At 32.8% G+C, this 17922-nt stretch overlaps 1 protein-coding gene across 1 annotated transcript in view; it reads right to left on the bottom strand.

Annotated features, from left to right (window-relative positions):
* CACNA2D1 (calcium voltage-gated channel auxiliary subunit alpha2delta 1) overlaps nucleotides 1-17922 on the bottom strand; it is a 319906-nt gene that overhangs the window by 25354 nt on the left and 276630 nt on the right. Inside the window, exons 22-34 of the mRNA XM_015572696.1 lie at nucleotides 16242-16318; nucleotides 14954-14974; nucleotides 14253-14313; nucleotides 9984-10081; nucleotides 8530-8617; nucleotides 7474-7536; nucleotides 6704-6807; nucleotides 5805-5891; nucleotides 4078-4145; nucleotides 3656-3694; nucleotides 1896-1967; nucleotides 829-981; nucleotides 692-744 (exon numbers count right to left, since the gene is read on the bottom strand). Coding sequence (XP_015428182.1) covers nucleotides 692-744; nucleotides 829-981; nucleotides 1896-1967; nucleotides 3656-3694; nucleotides 4078-4145; nucleotides 5805-5891; nucleotides 6704-6807; nucleotides 7474-7536; nucleotides 8530-8617; nucleotides 9984-10081; nucleotides 14253-14313; nucleotides 14954-14974; nucleotides 16242-16318 — 984 coding nt within the window. The remainder of the gene's footprint in view (nucleotides 1-691; nucleotides 745-828; nucleotides 982-1895; nucleotides 1968-3655; nucleotides 3695-4077; nucleotides 4146-5804; nucleotides 5892-6703; nucleotides 6808-7473; nucleotides 7537-8529; nucleotides 8618-9983; nucleotides 10082-14252; nucleotides 14314-14953; nucleotides 14975-16241; nucleotides 16319-17922) is intronic.

The following is a 17922-nucleotide window of genomic DNA, read 5'->3' as shown; positions in this document are numbered from 1 at the left end:
GGGACCCTTCAGTCCACAGGCTGACACTCTATTAATTGAGCCAAACCAGCTAGGGCTCAAAATGAGATTTAGAAATCTCATTTTCGCAACAGAAAGCACCAATTTTTACAAATTTGTTTCGTTTAAATGTCTCATTTTCATAGGTGGCAGGTTATAGGTGAGGGGATGAAGGAGGTTGGATTCAGTGAAAAGAAAGAATTAGATCCATTTCAGCAAGATGATTGATGCATTTAAAACTGTGCCAGCCTTTGTATGAACAGTAAAGGGGTGGAAAGAGGAGTCATTATGTCAGGAATTTGATGGATGAAGACATCCAACTGGAATACAGAATGCAATAAATAGAAGAGATAAAAACACCTACAATTTAAGGAATTGAGTATCCTATAAGGAAGACACACAAATGAAGAGTTTCAAAGGTCCCATAGGAAAAATAAGCTTCTGGAAAGGCTGGCGCTTGCATGAGCATAACATTGTTTTCATAAAAAAAACAAAACAAGACAGAATGATTGTAACAGCTTTACATGGATCACTTAGAAGGACTATTTATAAATACATATTGCCAATATGTGTTATTGGGAATAAAAAAATTCCCATAATTATTATTTACATGTCACAAAATCCAAGTTTTCATCACATTATTTACTATTTACATCTTTCTCTCCTTACCAATAAAAATAGAATTTTGACTTACCAGGCAGCAGCTGTCGCCCACCAGCCAATATGTAATATGTCTGCTATTGATGGCTGGAAAATATAAAATAAAAGTCAGTGCTTTCATCCACACCGAGTGTCTCTTGGGGAGGGAGGGGTGACGGGGCTATCACTGACCACGTATGCAGAGCGATGCCCTGCTCCTTGTTTTGGGGCAGCACCAGGCTCACACACCGACTGATAATCGTAGGATTTGTTGAAAGCATAGACGGATATATTAACCAGATGTCTCATCAAACTTGGATCAATCTCGCCAAAAAATCTTCCAATCTGCACAGAAAAAAGTAATAGTTGCAAACTAAAGTCAAACAGTAATACCTGAATCAGTACAGTGAAAAGAAAAAGGATATATACAAAGAATTGTGTACTAAAATTACTCAGGAGTTTTAAAACCAGGCATTCCAAAAGAACGCAAGTGAGCTTAACTCAATACTCAAAAGCTCTGTGTGATATCTGTAGAAAGGATGGAAACAATTTATTCAGCATTAAGGGCAACCAAATGCCTCCTGAGGATGAGAAACAGCACAAATAAGAAAAAGGATGGGACTTGAGGAAGAAATTTGTAGGGACTGTGATGAACGGGAGTGAGCCCCAGCCACAGGAGCAACCTCCAAGGTACTAGAGGATTACCCTGAAGTTTAATCCTAAACTCCAGCCCATAAACATTGGAAAAACGGTCATCGTTGAGAGATCTTTTCCTTCTTTTTCTTTTAAGAGAAGCCACAAATGTAGACTCAGAAATGAAATTAGTTGACAAAAAATTCTACTCTGTTCAAAATCTTCTGTGAAGCAATTAGCAATTTACAAATTTGGGATTAGAAACTTCTGTTTCAAAGCAGCCATATAGTAAGTTAGACACTATCAACTGATAAGTATTTAATACATGGGAATATTCTACATTTCTGAGAGATCAAAAATAAAAAATAGTTTAAATCATGTTAAGATCCTTAACTATATGTTTTAATTACTTTGAGTACTAGAAAGTAAGCTCAACTGACAAACATAAGGAAACCTATATTCTGGATGCATATCTTAATGATTTATATCATATAAAGCACTTTAAAATTTATAACAAAAATAAAACAACTCATCAATTTCTATTATGGTATGAAGGAGTTTTGTAATGTTGATCTAGGAAAATATACTTTGGAAACCTTAGTTCTTTTTCACTTTAAGGTACATACCTGATTAGTATATTCATCATGATTTGCCATTAAAAGAAAGCCACCATCATCTAGAATCACACAATCCATTACCTATAAAAATAAAAATAACAGTTAACACATTTTAGAAAGATTACAAGGTTATACTATCATTACTTCCATACATGTAGATGATTATAACAACACTAGGAGAAAAATTCCAATGATTATGTCTTCTCTTGGACACACATCCTCAAGAGATTCTGATTAAATAAATTAAGGGCATGCATTGATTCATATCAAACCCCCAGGGCTTGATATTCCACTACTATCAATCCAATTAAAACTGTCAACTTAATCTTAACAAATCATAAGAACAAATCAGAAATAATCTTTTTGCCACTCCAAAAATCATCTGAATCACTCGGTAAACTGAATATATCAAAATATTTCATAATGTATAATTACTTTATTATTTTAAGCACATGTTTAAGATTTGATAGAAAATATTTTTAAATGAATTTTAGTCATCGTGTTTCCTAGACTTAAAAAAGGAGCAGTCTGGGGATAGTTAGAGCTATATTTATAAATACTTGGTTGGATCATTTAAAATTTAAAAGCAAAAAAAGAAATGCCTGTGACAGAAAAAAATCATTAATCCTGAAATAGAGCATAAATTCCCACCTAATTGAAATCATGTGTAAATGCATGAATCAGTTTAATAGTTTTTATTATATAAAAACGACAATTTGAAATACTGTTTTCAGAGTTGGGGACATGGGCATTCCATTTTCCTACTGTGGAAGCAGCTTGCCAAAACCTTTGCTCCAAAAACATAGTTCCCATAATCAATGTTTACAAACTCTCTATAAAATGGATAGACTACAAAAATAAATTATTGACATAATTTTGATGACTAGAAGTGATCAGATGATATAAACCCTTTGCCTCCTTGGGAAATATACACACAGATAAGATGACCAGAAGAGTGGAATTATCCTTCCTTCTTCATTTTTTGGAATAGTTTATCTAGTATCATCCTTAAAGCATCTTCAGCTTTTGAACAAAAAAAGTCCACATTTGCTTTTTCAAACTCTCAAACAGAAATAAAATAGAAGGCAATGTAAAATTCAATCCATGTTAGTGGAACTTCATAATAAATTATATAATCCTTAGGTTTAGTTAAAAAAACAATTTCTCATCATTGTAAATACAGTGTTGAATAAACTTAGAGGAAATGCAAAAGATGCGGGAAGCCTGCATGGATAAGTAGAAAGTATATCTTGGTTAGAAAATTCCCACCCAGGAATAGAGATAAAGATTCATAGGTACAAAGAATCTAACAGAATTGAGATAGAAGAGAATACAGTCCATATTGATATGCCTTTATTATAATTTCCCATAATATAATAATCTTTTTTAAAATAGGATTTAAAGTAGTTCACAACTTCATAGTTAATTTTTTAGCACTTGATTAAAATTTCCTGCATCTTTTTTTAATCATAAAATCTTAGCAAGAGTAACAATAAAAAATTATAGTTAAGCCCTGGCCGGTTTGGCTCAGTGGATGGAGCGTCGGCCTTTGGAGTGAGGGGTTCCGGGTTCGATTCCGGTCAAGGGCATGTACCTTGGTTGCGGGCACATCCCCGGTGGGGAGTGTGCAGGAGGCAGCTGATCAATGTTTCTCTCTCATCGAGGTTTCTAACTCTCTATCCCTCTCCCTTCCTCTCCGTAAAAAAATCAATAAAATATATTTTTTTAAAAATTATAGTTAAAATGTTTATTTTAAAGAGTTTTCTTACATCACTGTTTCTTTTGCAGTCACAAATTGGACCAGCACACTGAAAGACAAAATTACAATTATTACCACATTTTGTAAAACTGAATTTTAATTGTATCATATTATTACCATGTTGCAATTATAAATAAAATAATTTAGTATAAAAGTAAGATTAAACATCAGTCTAGCCCATAAAAAAGAGAATTATTTTATCTTTAGAAAATAGCAATACTTATCTATACTACCATTTCAAACGATAAAATTAAAATTTTTTATATTTATTAATCGATTTTTAAAATCTTTGAAAAAAAAAAGGAATTCATAATTTTGTTTCAGTGTAGTGGCACTGAAAATTTAGCCTCTGTATAAGATTTTACTTTTAACTTTTTTACATTTGAGAGTAAGTACATAGTAAAATAATTTAAAAATATATATATATCTTACCGGATCCCTAATTGATGTTTTGGTGAAATTCTCTATCCATGAATTTACATCAATTTTAATTCCAACAACTGCAATATATGTAAAAGAAAAATGGACATATATCTTTAAAAAATATACCTATGATTCTCATATATCAATTTTTCTTCTCATATTTGAAAATTCCTGAGCAGGCAAGTATAAGTTTCTTGAGATTTAAAGGAAATCTAGCCAAAACCGGTTTGGCTCAGTGGATAGAGCGTCGGCCTGTGGACTGAAAGGTCCCGGGTTCGATTCCGGTCAAGGGCATGTACCTGGGTTGCAGGCACATCCCCAGGAGATGTGCAGGAGGCAGCTAATCGATGTTTCTCTCTCATCGATGTTTCTAACTCTACCTCTCTCCCTTCCTCTCTGTAAAAATCAATAAACTATATTAAAAAAATTTAAAAAAAATAGAATAAAATCTAAAAGAAATCAATTTAATTTCAGCTGTACGTTGAAAAGTTTATTTGAATTAATTTAAAAGACTGTAATTTTAGTTAGCTGCAATAAATATTTGCTACATAATAAATTAGGTAATTTATATAATAGTATTGAATATAATGTTTGTTACAGAGATATTTCTTGGGGTTTGCATTAAGAAGTAATGCTGATAGCTCTTCATCTATCACATAAACTTCATTTATATTCACAAAACAGCTTATTCATTTGCCACAACCTGGCCAATTAACTAATATAGCTGGTAAGCTAAAAAATGTGATAGTATTAAGAATAGCCTTAGAAATATAAGGCCATTGAAATAGAATGTCTGAGGAGGCTTTCCTAAACTGGCCAATGCAATGTATGCAATAGGTAATTAAGAAATGTTGGCTGAAGAGTGACTAGAAGAGAAGATGAACAGTTGAGTGAGTGGAAGAATGATAAAGTGTCTGAGAGATAATTAAGTGGATAAAAGCAACTGAGCAAATGAAGGGTGTATTGGTTAGGAAGTGATGGAGTGAATCTAACTACATAGTTGAGCCACTGAGGGATAAAACTGCCCTCAGGGGTAGGAAGGCAATTTATGAACCTTCTCCCCGTGGCCTAATGCATGCTCTTTGAAATGGTCAAACAGCATTGAATCATACAATGAAAAAATAATAATTATTACATTATTGTCTACTCATTCCAGCCTCCTTCCAATTCCCATTAATCTTCAGTTTTACAAACTGTTTTGTTTGATTTCTTTTATAAAAAAAGTTATTTTCAACCTACTTTATTGGAAGGTTTTTAAAAAATGGATCCTTACCTAATACTTTTTATTGCACAGTTATGCCATAATTTATCTTTTCACCCCAATAATGGAAACTAAACTTTCCATGTTCACATCATTACAAATATTCACATCTTTGGCCATGTATCCTTCTGCATATTCGTAAGTGTCTTTCAGGTTGGACTTCTCGAGTGGGATTGCTGGACCAATCCAGCATTTAGAATTTTTACATATGACACTAAATTGACTCCATAAATTTGTGTCAACAGCATATAAACATATATACTTCTTAGAAAATTCCTCAACTCTATATACCACCAACTTAATTTTATCCCCAACCTCAAAGAGAAGTGATTGTATTTTATTTTTTAAAACATTTGTCTGTATTTTGGTTGAAACTTTCTGATAAGCATTGCCCATTTTTTTTTAATACAAATATTAGGTCACATTAATATTGGTCATGTGTATCTATATAATATATATTTATATATATGCTTACCTGCAGGTTTAAGAAGTTTTCCTTGGATATATATTTCTACTGCTTTGCTTACCATAATGCCTGATTCATAAGCACCAGGTCCACTTTCTAAAAAAAAAAAGTGGAAAAAAGACCTATCTAGATAAATCAAATAACATTGAATTTCTTTCCATACATGACTAATCTAGCACAGGTATATGCTATGCCAGGGTAATTGGAGTGTCGATGAATTGGTTTGCATTAATTGCCTTTGGGATGTGAACTATTCAGGTTGGCCTCATGCATTCCACAATGCAATGGGTGCATGCCAAACCTCTGCTTCATGACATTTGCTAAAATACTGGAAAGGCAGCTGAAGTGGAAAGATTGATGTTAGATTCCCAAACTGCCTTTGAATTTTTAGAAGAAAATGTTCCTGGAAAATACTCTAATATTTTCTGAACTTCAGTTTTCCCATTTGTGAAAATGAGGATAAATAATATCTATCCCCAGAGAGGCTGAATAATTCAATTAGAAAATTTGGGGGAAATAACAATAAAATATTTTAAAATATGGCTACTATTAATTCCTATAGTTAACATATTTAACAAACTAATTAGAGTGCAGTAAATTAATTACATTTTTAAAAATTAAGCATTCTTCAATATATTTTCAGTTTGTGAAATGAAGGTTTATCTACATGTTTCTAGTATTATGCATGCCTGCAGATAAGCTGCTTCTACATTACTGGATGACTGTTTCCTGTATGTGCATTTTACCTCCTCAGTTAAATAGATGCTTCTGTCTTTCCAATGTCAGCATATCGTGTATACTTAATGACTGTTCTGAGCAATTAACTTATATTTTGGGGGACTAATGCAAGTAGTAGCAATAATTTATTATTTTTTAATTATAAAAGCTAAATTCCAAGAAATACTTACTATTAAAGTAGGGAGCAGTGAAAACATAGTTATCATTATCAAGACTCCTTTTATAGAAGCTGTCCTCATAGGTTTCTGGATTTTCTTGCCAATTTTCTCCAGCCCTAAGGAGGAAATGGCTCATCATTTTTAGTCTTTAATCTACCTGATAACCTACTTTTCCCTTTGTGAACAAAACCAAAATTTACAGATATGTCTACATCTCAGGTATGCCCAAGCAAGTCAGTGGTAATTGATGGGGTATATGATACTCATTATTAAGCAATACATCGGCATTAAATTTGTAGAAAAAACTGACTCCTAGGTTTTACTCTGCCATTTACCAACTAGGTAATTCTGGACAAGTCAGTTAATAGGTCAATTAATATTAATAAGCCTGCCAAGCCCACTTTATAGACTGTTCTGAAGGTAAACAGAGGTAAGATTCATTGAAGTACAGTGAAAACAATGAAGTGCTATTCAAATATAGTCCATAGGCTATAACCATTATGTTCATTTGACTAGGTTAGTTTGTACAAAGAGAAACATGTTTTTAAAATATCTTAAATTATGTAATATATATGATAAGCAAATACATTACTGAGGAATCATATAACATTTTTAAAGAAATGAAATATTTTGTAATGTAAATACTTTAAATAATGATTACAATTTAATGTATGAATAATGATCAGTGTCTCTGAAGAATGGCTTCCTCATACAGTAATGAACAGATTCCTGCCGTAGTCTTTTGTAATGCACTTATTTTTACAGATGTTATTTGAACTTACTCTTTGGGATAAACCCTGGTAATCCCACCATCAGTCACAACAAACCGAGCTTTCACTCCCTTGCTGGAACAGAAGACAGAAGGAGGAAATATTTTATTCAACTTACTCTCTGAAAGGTACTAATTTAGGTGTTGGTGCTACAAAGATAAATAAAATTATTTCTTAAAATACAGATAGCCAGAGTAGCCAAAGTAAATATATCAATAGATGCAACTATGTTTTAATAGTGAAAACATCTAAGAAATAAGTAATTAAAAGGGAGGACGCTTAAGGAAGACATATCATAGGAAAAGAATAATACAGCCGAATTTTGAAGATGGAATAGGAGTTAACCGGGATGGCAGAGAAAGCTAGTGAAGAGTGATTGTATCTGGTGTGATAAAAGCAAAAGGCACAAGGTGAGAAATACAGGAAGTCAAGTTTTGAGTACAAGCTTCTAAGGATGGTCAGCTCATGAATGATCTTGAAACCCATGCTGGAGAGTGTCACCTTTAGCCTAGAATGGGAACTGCATTTTAAAAGTAAGACTGGCAGGTGTGAGTTACATGGAGAATATAGACTGGGGGCTGTTGTAGGAAGAGGAATGGGAAGTATTAAAGGCATAAAAATCAGTGGCTGTAATTGCTTAAAAACTGGAATTGGGACTTTGCGTATAAAGAGAGGAAAACATTGTTAGAATACATATTCAGCACTTGACGATTGATTGGAAATGGGTGGAGGAGAGACTGTAAATGAGAACCATCGTCAGATTTGTCAGTTTCTTGATGGGGTACATGGTCGGAAACCTATTTCACCACATGTAGAAGCACACGCAAACATGCCCATTCACATGTCAGTGCACACACTACGTGTAGAGCTGAGTAAGGGCAGGTGTTATTCCTCACAGACACCCACAACTGCAAATGCAAATGCAAGTTGTCAACAACTGCAAAATGATTTTCTCAATAAATTGTTATTAAAGATAAACTTTAAATTTGATGCTTATTTCCAGACATTCCCCAGAAAGATGCTAAATTGAAAAGGAGGACATAGTTTTTAATTAATAAGAATACTTACATGTTTTTCTGCTTACTCCAGTAATTTTGCACCAGTTCATTTGTAAAACCTGCATCCAGCAAGACCCGATTTATCAAATCCGTGTTACCTAACACAGAAAAAGGAGACCCTCGATGACACCCACATACTTTTAAAATTAAGATAATGAGACAAATATATTATCTATTCCTAGAAGCAATTTAGAATGAAAAATATTTCCATGAATTTTAAAATAAATCCTATATTTATTTTCTGCATTTTTTTTCATCTTTCCTTGACTATTTTAGGCTAAGGACAGAATTAGTAGTGGAAAAGTCAATTCTAAATGAGGCAACTTATTTTTAAAACTGCATTAACAAGATATATGAAATATGCCAATCAAGAAACAATGAAGAAATAGTATTCTCTTTTGTTTTTGTGTAGTGATTTCAAACTATCATCATTTCATGGACAAGTCTATATATAAATATAAAAATACATAGTTATGTAGGTTGTTTGTTTTGGCCAAGGAACATAAGTTATCACACACCATCTCCATTCCAAGACTAGCTTTTGGAATCTACTGATATTAGTGAAGGATCCTATCAGCTCAAGTTCAAAGGTAATGGGAAGGATAGATGATAAAAATCAAGGGTCAAATTAATACACATTTTAGAAACACTTTTTCTTCATCCTTTTCCTCAGGCTCCTCTACTCTAAGCCCATGACACTGTGAATAACCTGTAAGTAGCCCCTGAAACTTCATTCATATCAACATTTCATTTTATTCAGGTAAGGAATATATGGTTTTACTTACGCTATTACTACAAGAGGTGGGGGGTAATATTAGGGCTGAAAAATCGTAGTTGGTTTTAATTATTTTAATTTTTAGGAAAAAATAGTTAAGATTTTTTAAATGTTTTAAAAGCTAAGAATTCATAAATCTCTATGAAGTTTCATAGTATGAATGATGCAAATTTTCTCTAAAAGACAAATGTAATAGTAAAAGACTACTAAAATTTCTTTTATCCCAATGTTTTTTACTTCACAAAATGGAAAAATATAGGAGCATATTTTCAATTACAAAGTTAACTGTGATCAAAATAGAATGTCAGCAAGAAAGCAAGTAATACTGTTTATCTTTTTATTCTATTCATAGTAAAACTCATTATATAAATTGGAAAATATGTGTTATATATTTGTTCTCCTCTAAATAGCAAGAACAATGCAATAAAAAACCTTCAAAAGGTCATTCAAAATTAAGCTTCTTAAATTTGAAAGGAGCAAAGGTGAGCACATCCTAAACACTTGCAAGTATCTATTTTCTGGCTTTTGAATTTTGATTTCATTTAATAATGTAATAACATTTCTTTACTAGGGTCATATTGTTACATTTTACCATTAAAATTTTATAAAATAAATAAACCATCATAACAAATTAAACTGAACCAGGATTTGACCACACAAACAATTATTGTGAATTAGTGCATACTTACAAGATGGATTGTTTGGAGTTTTTCTATCAATAAACTCATTGAAATTTAAAAGAAATTCAGTGTTATTATCTGATATTTTAAGGTCATTGCAGTAATCTCTGAAAAATATTTTAAGATATTGGTTATTAAAATCAAAACATTAAAAATGTACACATAATCATAGGAAGTGGAAACACTTTTTTTTACTAGCTTATATGACTTTGTAAGTCATTGATTTTGTTACCTCTATTTCTCATTTCTACATCAAAATAATACTTTGACAATAAGTGGTATTATAGATATACATATTAAGCATTTGACCTCTGGATAGCATATGAGCAATAAATGCTGGCTTTTGTATACTTATTACATTATTATCACTGTAAGATGTAGGTTTACAGTTTTCATATAGAAATTGAGAAATTTTAAAACATGTATTTTCTCACTAAATAGAAGAATACTTGTAAAACCATTATGTTAACATTTCTATGAGAAATTACTGTTTTTAATTAAAACAATAACCTATTGGAAAAAGTAGCATTGATTTAACTATGGTCAACTGCAAGATTTTGTTTTGGCACATAAAACAATGCACTATCTTATACTTTAGCAAATCTTTTTGCATCCATGATTTTGTAACATAACTCATTAGTCAATTGGGAAATATGAATTATGCAGGTCTTCCAAATGATGACACATTTTATTATACAATATTGAAAATGCATATTCATTAATATCATCACTGATGTCATCAATAGAATAGTCTAAATATGGGGACATTCATAGTAATAAATTCAACTTTACCAATTCTAATTTTTGTTTAAAAGCTCAAATTTTGTCCTTGGCAACAAAAACTCTGTCATTTTTTTTCAAAGTAAAAGGCTGATACGATTGATTTTTTGAGAAAAGATTTTCCAAATACCAAAGTCATTCTTTCAATTAAAATGATAGTTCATAAAAGAAAAAAGCAAAACACCAATTTCAGCTCTTAATTCAAACAATCAGACAAGGGTTTCTCTTTGAGACAGCCTGGTGACTCTGACATGCCTCTGCACTTCCATATTCACCACAGGGAGTATTAAAGGACATATACTCAAGGGTAAAGCTTCAATAAAATTAATTCTCATTCTTTCCATCAAGGACATTTTTAAGTGCAACTGGCTTTTTCCCCCTGATTGGGTGCCTGGCAATGAAGATTGCAATGACTTCACCAAGTTAGAAGCTGAACTCAAGGTATTAGAAGAACTCAATAAAATGTTGCAAATAATTATTAAAAACCCATTTTTAGAATTCTGTTATTATTTAAAAGGCATTTCTAAAATTACATTTGCTCATTTAATCCTAAAATTCACTTTATCAGAAAGTATAAAATAATTCAAAGGTGAGGACTGAGACCAGGATGTAAACAGGTTTACTCAGAGGACCTAACGAGCAGACGGGGAAGCCCGAGGAAGAGCCCAGTCTTCACATCCCGAATTAGTGTGCTTTAACCATACAAGGTGCTTTGAACTTCCACTCTGTGCACTTCTGTTACTGCATAGCTCCAGGCCAAAAGCTACTTTGACCTCTACCAATAGAAGGCATTTAGTGTGGTGAGCAATTAATTTAGACAGTGTCATCCTGTGTGTGTGTGTGTGTTTATACTTGCTGGTTGAATTGTGCTGCATTTTGAAATAGTCTAAAGACATATTGACTATGTCTGATTACTATAAAAATCAGAGTATCTGATTTTTACTAATAGCAAAAGCCAAAAAGTGTTGAAAGTACCCTTTTAAGGAGAGTTGTGGAATTAGGATGGGAATAAAAGTGAAAGGTTTTAAAAATGAAAATGTGAGAAAATACAGAATGTTGTGTCAGTAGAATGAGTTCTTTAGTAATAAGATGATCCAGAAGGACCACAGAAAATTACCCACGATGAGGAGTGTGGTGCCTATGCTACAGGCAATAAGTAGCAAGAGGCTGATGGTAATATTTGAGAGGCAAATAACCAGACAGCATTGATGTTGGTTATCTGTTAGCCTAATGGTTATTCAACACAGGCCTGGGTGCTTAAGGACTCAAGATAATCACTCTTTCTCAGGTTCTTTTCCCAAAGGAATCACACATGACAGTGGGTAGCTGAACAATACCTGTTATTACCAAAACTTCTCAATTCATCTCTAAAGACGTGTGGGAATACCTGCTAATATACCGTCTATGAGGCACTGATTCTCTAAAAGGATCAAGTTTACAATATTGATCATTGTTAATTTCTTTTAGGAAAATGATTCCTCAGAAAAGTAAAGCAGCAAGGTAAAGAAATATTTGCATGACTTTAAAAGAACTTCAATTTGCTGAAAACACTTTCAGGGCCTGTAATTATAATCTCTTTTGGTCACTTTCTGTGACCAAATTAGGTTGTAATTCAAAAGGCATTGAAACTACAGATCTCTAGTATTAGAAATTTGGCAAATTACTTCTAGCATACTGAAAATGACTTTGTTTTGTTCAACAACCTTAAATAAGTCACAGATAAGCACTGAACTTTAGCCTATCGCAAATCGTTATTTCTCAGTCTAACTCATCTTCTTTGAAGTGCCTTTTTCATTTCTGGACATCCAAGAAAGACAGCAAAATTAATCTATGTTTTAGACTTTTCATTCCTATGACTGTATGCCTCTTTAAGGCAGGAATGTTCCGTGCAGCTAAATTCAATGTTTTCCTTTTGCAATAGTTTTAAAATTGAGGAAATTACAAATACTGATTACTCATGATCAAATAGCTTAATTTATTTAAGAATTAACTAAAATGGCTATATATCTATAAAACTTGCAAGCTTTCTTCTTTAAATTATTTTAAAATAACTACTTTTTAATACTCTTTATTAAATCCTTTTTCCTCTCCTTCCTCTTACTACCTCTTACTACAACCAATAAATACTAACTCATATTTATTTAGAGCTCATATCTTACCAAGAACTTTGGTATATACTTTGCGTGCATAATCTCATCAAAAGCTTATACAAACTCTGAGGTAGGTGTTAGGGATACAACATTTGAAAGCAAAGAGACTAAGGTGCAGAGAATTTGAGTAACACGCCATAACAATGAACATATGGGTAACAGACCCAGACAGTCTTACTCTAAAGTTTGCTACACTGTTTCTCATTAATAACAGTGACAAAAATATATGACTGCTATCCTATACTACATAACTTTCTGCCTTTTCTCGCCAATTATTCTTTATCCCAACTTTTTAATCACCTTATTTTTCACAATGCTTTGAATACACATTCAGTATTAATGTTCTCGGGAAACCTTCCCTACAAAAATATTTTACTCAGATATACTGAATGTTCTTTTGACATCTATCGGCATTTGTATAGTCAGTATATACTCATATCTTGGAGTAAAGAGGAAACTATTATTTCACATCTCTAAAACTGTTTCCTGATCTGAGAATTGGGACAATAACACCAATTTATTATAGAGTTCTTTTGAGCAGTAAATATACTTATGCATGTAAAGGGCTTAACATGTGTTAATTGAGGTGTCACAAGTTATAATAACATTGCTTCCCTTCTCTGGTGGATTTGCTCCATCCCTAAGCACACAGGAAATTTCCAGTCTTCCAGTAAGTCATGTTGATACTGAAGATGACTTAGGCCACAGAAATGGCCCACTGGCTAAGTCCTTGCTGAACTAAATAAAGTCCCTTGCTTTACCAATTGGGTATTGAAATTGAGACATATTTATCCTCTCTGTGAGTGCCTGTTACCTATATTTTCCATCTTGTCTGATGGTGAAGCACAGAAGCCAATCAGCACGGTCTGCTATGTAAGACCTACTATAAGGTGAATATATTCTCATGTGTATATGTACACATATATATCTATCAGTGTGTATATATGTGTGTGTGTATATATAACATGTAAAACCATATATAGAGAGTATGTTTGTATGTGTACACATACAAATGCAAATATATAATTCTTCATTCTTGTTACCTGGTTAGTTCCAACAAAAGCAAAGCTTACACCTGAATTGTTCACTACTGTATCCCCACTTCAGCACAGTGCTTAGCACATAGTAGTTGCTTAGTAAATACCTGAATGAGTAAATGAATGAGTTAGCAGGATTCCTTTCCTTTTTAAAGTTGTTGTTCTCTTTGGTTCCATAATTTGGCATGAAATTAACCCAGAGCAGCAGTCTTGACCCAAATTCAGAACTGTGATAATTCATACAAGCTATAAAAATAAAATAAAACCAAACCAACATACAAGCTATAAAAATAAAATAAAACCAAACCAACCTTGGTGCTAAGAATGTATAGCCAGATTCTTCAAAATTATCCGGCTTCAGCGTCTCTGAATCTGCAAAGATAATGTTACAGGGTTAGATAAGCAATCAAGAATATATATCCTGAGATTCTATGGCAATAAGAGGGCATTAGAAATATAATCTAATGAGAAAATTAAAATATGTATATCCTAAACTGAAATACATCAATTACTACAAATGTCCTTCATACTTAAAAAAATAAACTTTAATTTTGTAACATAGATTTTAACAGTTTTGTCAGAGAAAATGCTAAGTTTATAACTTTCCCATTTACTAACCATATTCTAACCAAGATATTCTTTAATACATCACAGGTATTTAAAATGTCAACATAAAATTTTATGAATATTATGGTAAAGAAAATGATTTCAATAAACCAATTAATGCCTTAGTGAATTAGTAACATTTTTCACATTAGTATGAATTAGTAAGTAGTAGGATAAAAACACACAAATATTTAAGTCTAAGACAACACTTGAATGTGAAACAGGCTCCACTTGAAAATACAAGCATATTCTTTCCCCGTTTTTGGCTGCTAAGGTTTGAGTGATCATGGAGGAAAATCTAGCAAATGAGAAGCACAGAGGATAATATCCATTAGGAATGGAAAGATCAGTGGAAATGTCAAGTGTACTAAACAGAAAAAAAGTTGAGCAACAAGAAAATACTTGCCCTTCATTTTGCCCTTTTTTGCTGTGAAAATCCATCAGAAAGAGAAAGCAGGGAAACAAAAAAAAGAGGGTAAAGCAAAGGGGGTCACAAACAATATTTTATTCAATGACTTCCTTGAATAAAAATATTGCGCATAGATCAAAGGTTCATTATGTACAGCTGTAGTCTGGAAAAGAAGACACATCTTTTTGGAGACTGGAAAGTATGCCCCGTCAATTACGACTAGAGCACTCTATCTGCACTGTGGTTATTTCAAGGATCTATTCTTCAAAGTGGTTAATGCAGGTGCAGTACCGATGTTAGCCTATAAACAAAGCCATTTACCAATCATCAAAGACCCGCTAGTCATCCCCTCATTTATCCAGTGAAGAACTAGCTCATGCAAAGTTACTGGTTGTGAAAAGACCATCATACCTATCAAGTGAAAGTGATAAAAATGTATAAAATACCACAGTGTACTCTGAGAACCAGGACTGCAGAGAGCAAAGAAGAACTGACATAGAAATGAAAGAATCTAGTTTAGTTATTCTTAAGATTCCCGGTTTCCGATATAAAAGATATATGTAAATATGTATACATTTTTTACTTTATTGTACTCAGAAAAATTTAGGTTGCAATAACTGAGCAATGTGCAAAGGATATGATGGTCATTTTACTTTACTAAATCTAGTCACCCAAAACCAAATAAAGATTAATAATGATTGGAAATATTCACTAGTGTTAATAATTACTCCACATTCCAAATGATACTTAAAAGAATTCATTTAAGTTACTGAAGACATTAATTTTGATTATAAGAAAAAGTCAATCACCAAATCAAAACCAAAGACCAGTGCAATCTAATATTTTCCAACAAAGTAGAACATGTGGAGCACAATATTATTCTTGCCAAAAGCAACAACAAAAAAAAGAAAAAAGAAAGGAAAGGTAAAGCTTTACTCGCACAGTGCCATGGGCAGAGACTATGTGAAACATTTTGCATCAGCTCGCAGACCCTTAAAACAACAGCAACAGAGGACACAGCACCGCAATGATTCTATGAGCACAAAGCGAGGCGGGAAGGGTGGTGGGGACTGCCAGTGAGACTGGAGTACCTGCTCATATTCTATCCGTGTAGAATATTTCTTGTTCCTTGCATGTTTGGAATGGGTTAGAATCATTGCTGTAGATTTGGTAAAAACAGCTACTAGAATGGATAAGCCTTGGGTATTCCAAAATCTAGACGTCTTTAAACATTTGATACTAGAAGATGGTAAAGGGACCCTGAAGTTGCTTTCACAGTACTTACATCTGGCCTGAGTTATTGTCTCTTCTATTTTGGCTTTTATATAGTAAAAACTGTAGGTTGGTAATACCAAGGCCAAACTGCAATAGAAACAAGAGAAGCATAAACACAAACAAACAAAAATGAAACATAAAAAAAAAAACAAAAAAACCACCACACGTCAAGTTCATGGAAAACCCAAAAAATCTTTTTCATGGGAAGAAAAAGACATATTACTGTGACAGTAAAATGCATTCTGCTAATAGAGTATTTAATCTGATCTTGCCATCCTGAGTCACCCAGTTCTCTACATTATAGGGGATCAGAAGACGCATGGAAAATAAGCTTCTAAATATGCCTATAAATTAGCTGAGAAAGAAATGTCATGGGTACTATATTTCCAGAAAACACTGTTGAGTGTTGAAAAATATAGAATTCTGGAGTATGTTTGAACAAAGCAAATAGAATTGATGAATTACATATAATGTTAAAGTGCTTTGTAGCAAATGTATGCTATTAAAAATTACAAATGTATTATCATTTCTATTGCACAATTTACATAATCATCTGAAATATTAAAAATCATTTTCCTTTCATTTTAAAAATTTATCTGTATTGTTGAAAGTTATGCAGACATACCCTTTTCTCCCCATTGACCCCTTCTAGCAAACCCCTTCTCTACGCACCCACTCCAGGCCTTCACCACACTATTGTTTGTATCCATGGGTTATTCATCTAAATAACTATTATTTTAATACTCTAATCTTTAGACAAGTCCAGAGAGTTCGTTAATGGGAAAATTCAGATTCCTTTATAGCACTGAAAAAGATTCCCTGCTCATGCCATTGGTTCTTACCCAATACTTCAAATTCATTTATTGCGGATATTCCACAGCACTTGGTAAATTGCTGTCAGGTACAAAAGGGCATACATCTTGAGCTCAGTACGTTACAAGAGTCATGGGATACTCTAAACGTATAGATGTACAAACTGGAGGACAGGTCGTGTGCAAATCTTAAACCAAGTTCAGAACTATTTAGACACTGAAAAGCCCATCTTCTAACCTTGTCTTAGTAACTGAACAAAATAAAAAGCTGACAGGCAGGTAACCTTGCTGTTTTGAAGTTGCCAATTAATAAAACACATAATGCATTAAAACTGAAAAGATGTCAGAACATTTGAATATTGCGCAATTTCCAAAAGTACCACTGCGTGTATGAAATTCTTTTAATCTTACAAGGGATAATATACATGCATAGGACATTGCTAATTATTTCATGTCTACATTTGCTGTTGCAAATGACTTTTGCAATTCTTTGAGTATAGAAGGAAACTTAGGAACTAATGGGTACAGATAATGAGGCAATCTCAAAGATTTCCGATGCAACTATTTTCCAAAAGTGAGCCTAGGTTCAGTTGATCAATCGAGTCATTCAGGATTCGCCTTTAATATGTAATCTAAAATTTAGCAATGCACAGGAAAAGGTGTGCATATTCAGGCTTCTAAATATTTCTAGACATTTTCAGAAGATCTTCTTTCAAATAACTCAAGCCTCATACCATGGCTTTTGGGATGAATGTCCAGACAATGTAGACAATATAGAACAGCAAAAAATACAAAATTCCAGGTGTTTCTTCTTATAAATATACATGCAAAAAATTAATTCTACGAAGAATAAAGAAGCAGTGGTTTATTTTTACAATG

This window comes from Myotis davidii, unplaced genomic scaffold (genome assembly GCF_000327345.1).
Source record: "Myotis davidii unplaced genomic scaffold, ASM32734v1 scaffold49, whole genome shotgun sequence".
NCBI classification, from domain to species: Eukaryota; Metazoa; Chordata; class Mammalia; order Chiroptera; family Vespertilionidae; genus Myotis; species Myotis davidii.
The sequence above is the reverse complement of the archived record's forward strand: the minus strand, read 5'-3'. Positions and strand labels throughout refer to the sequence as shown.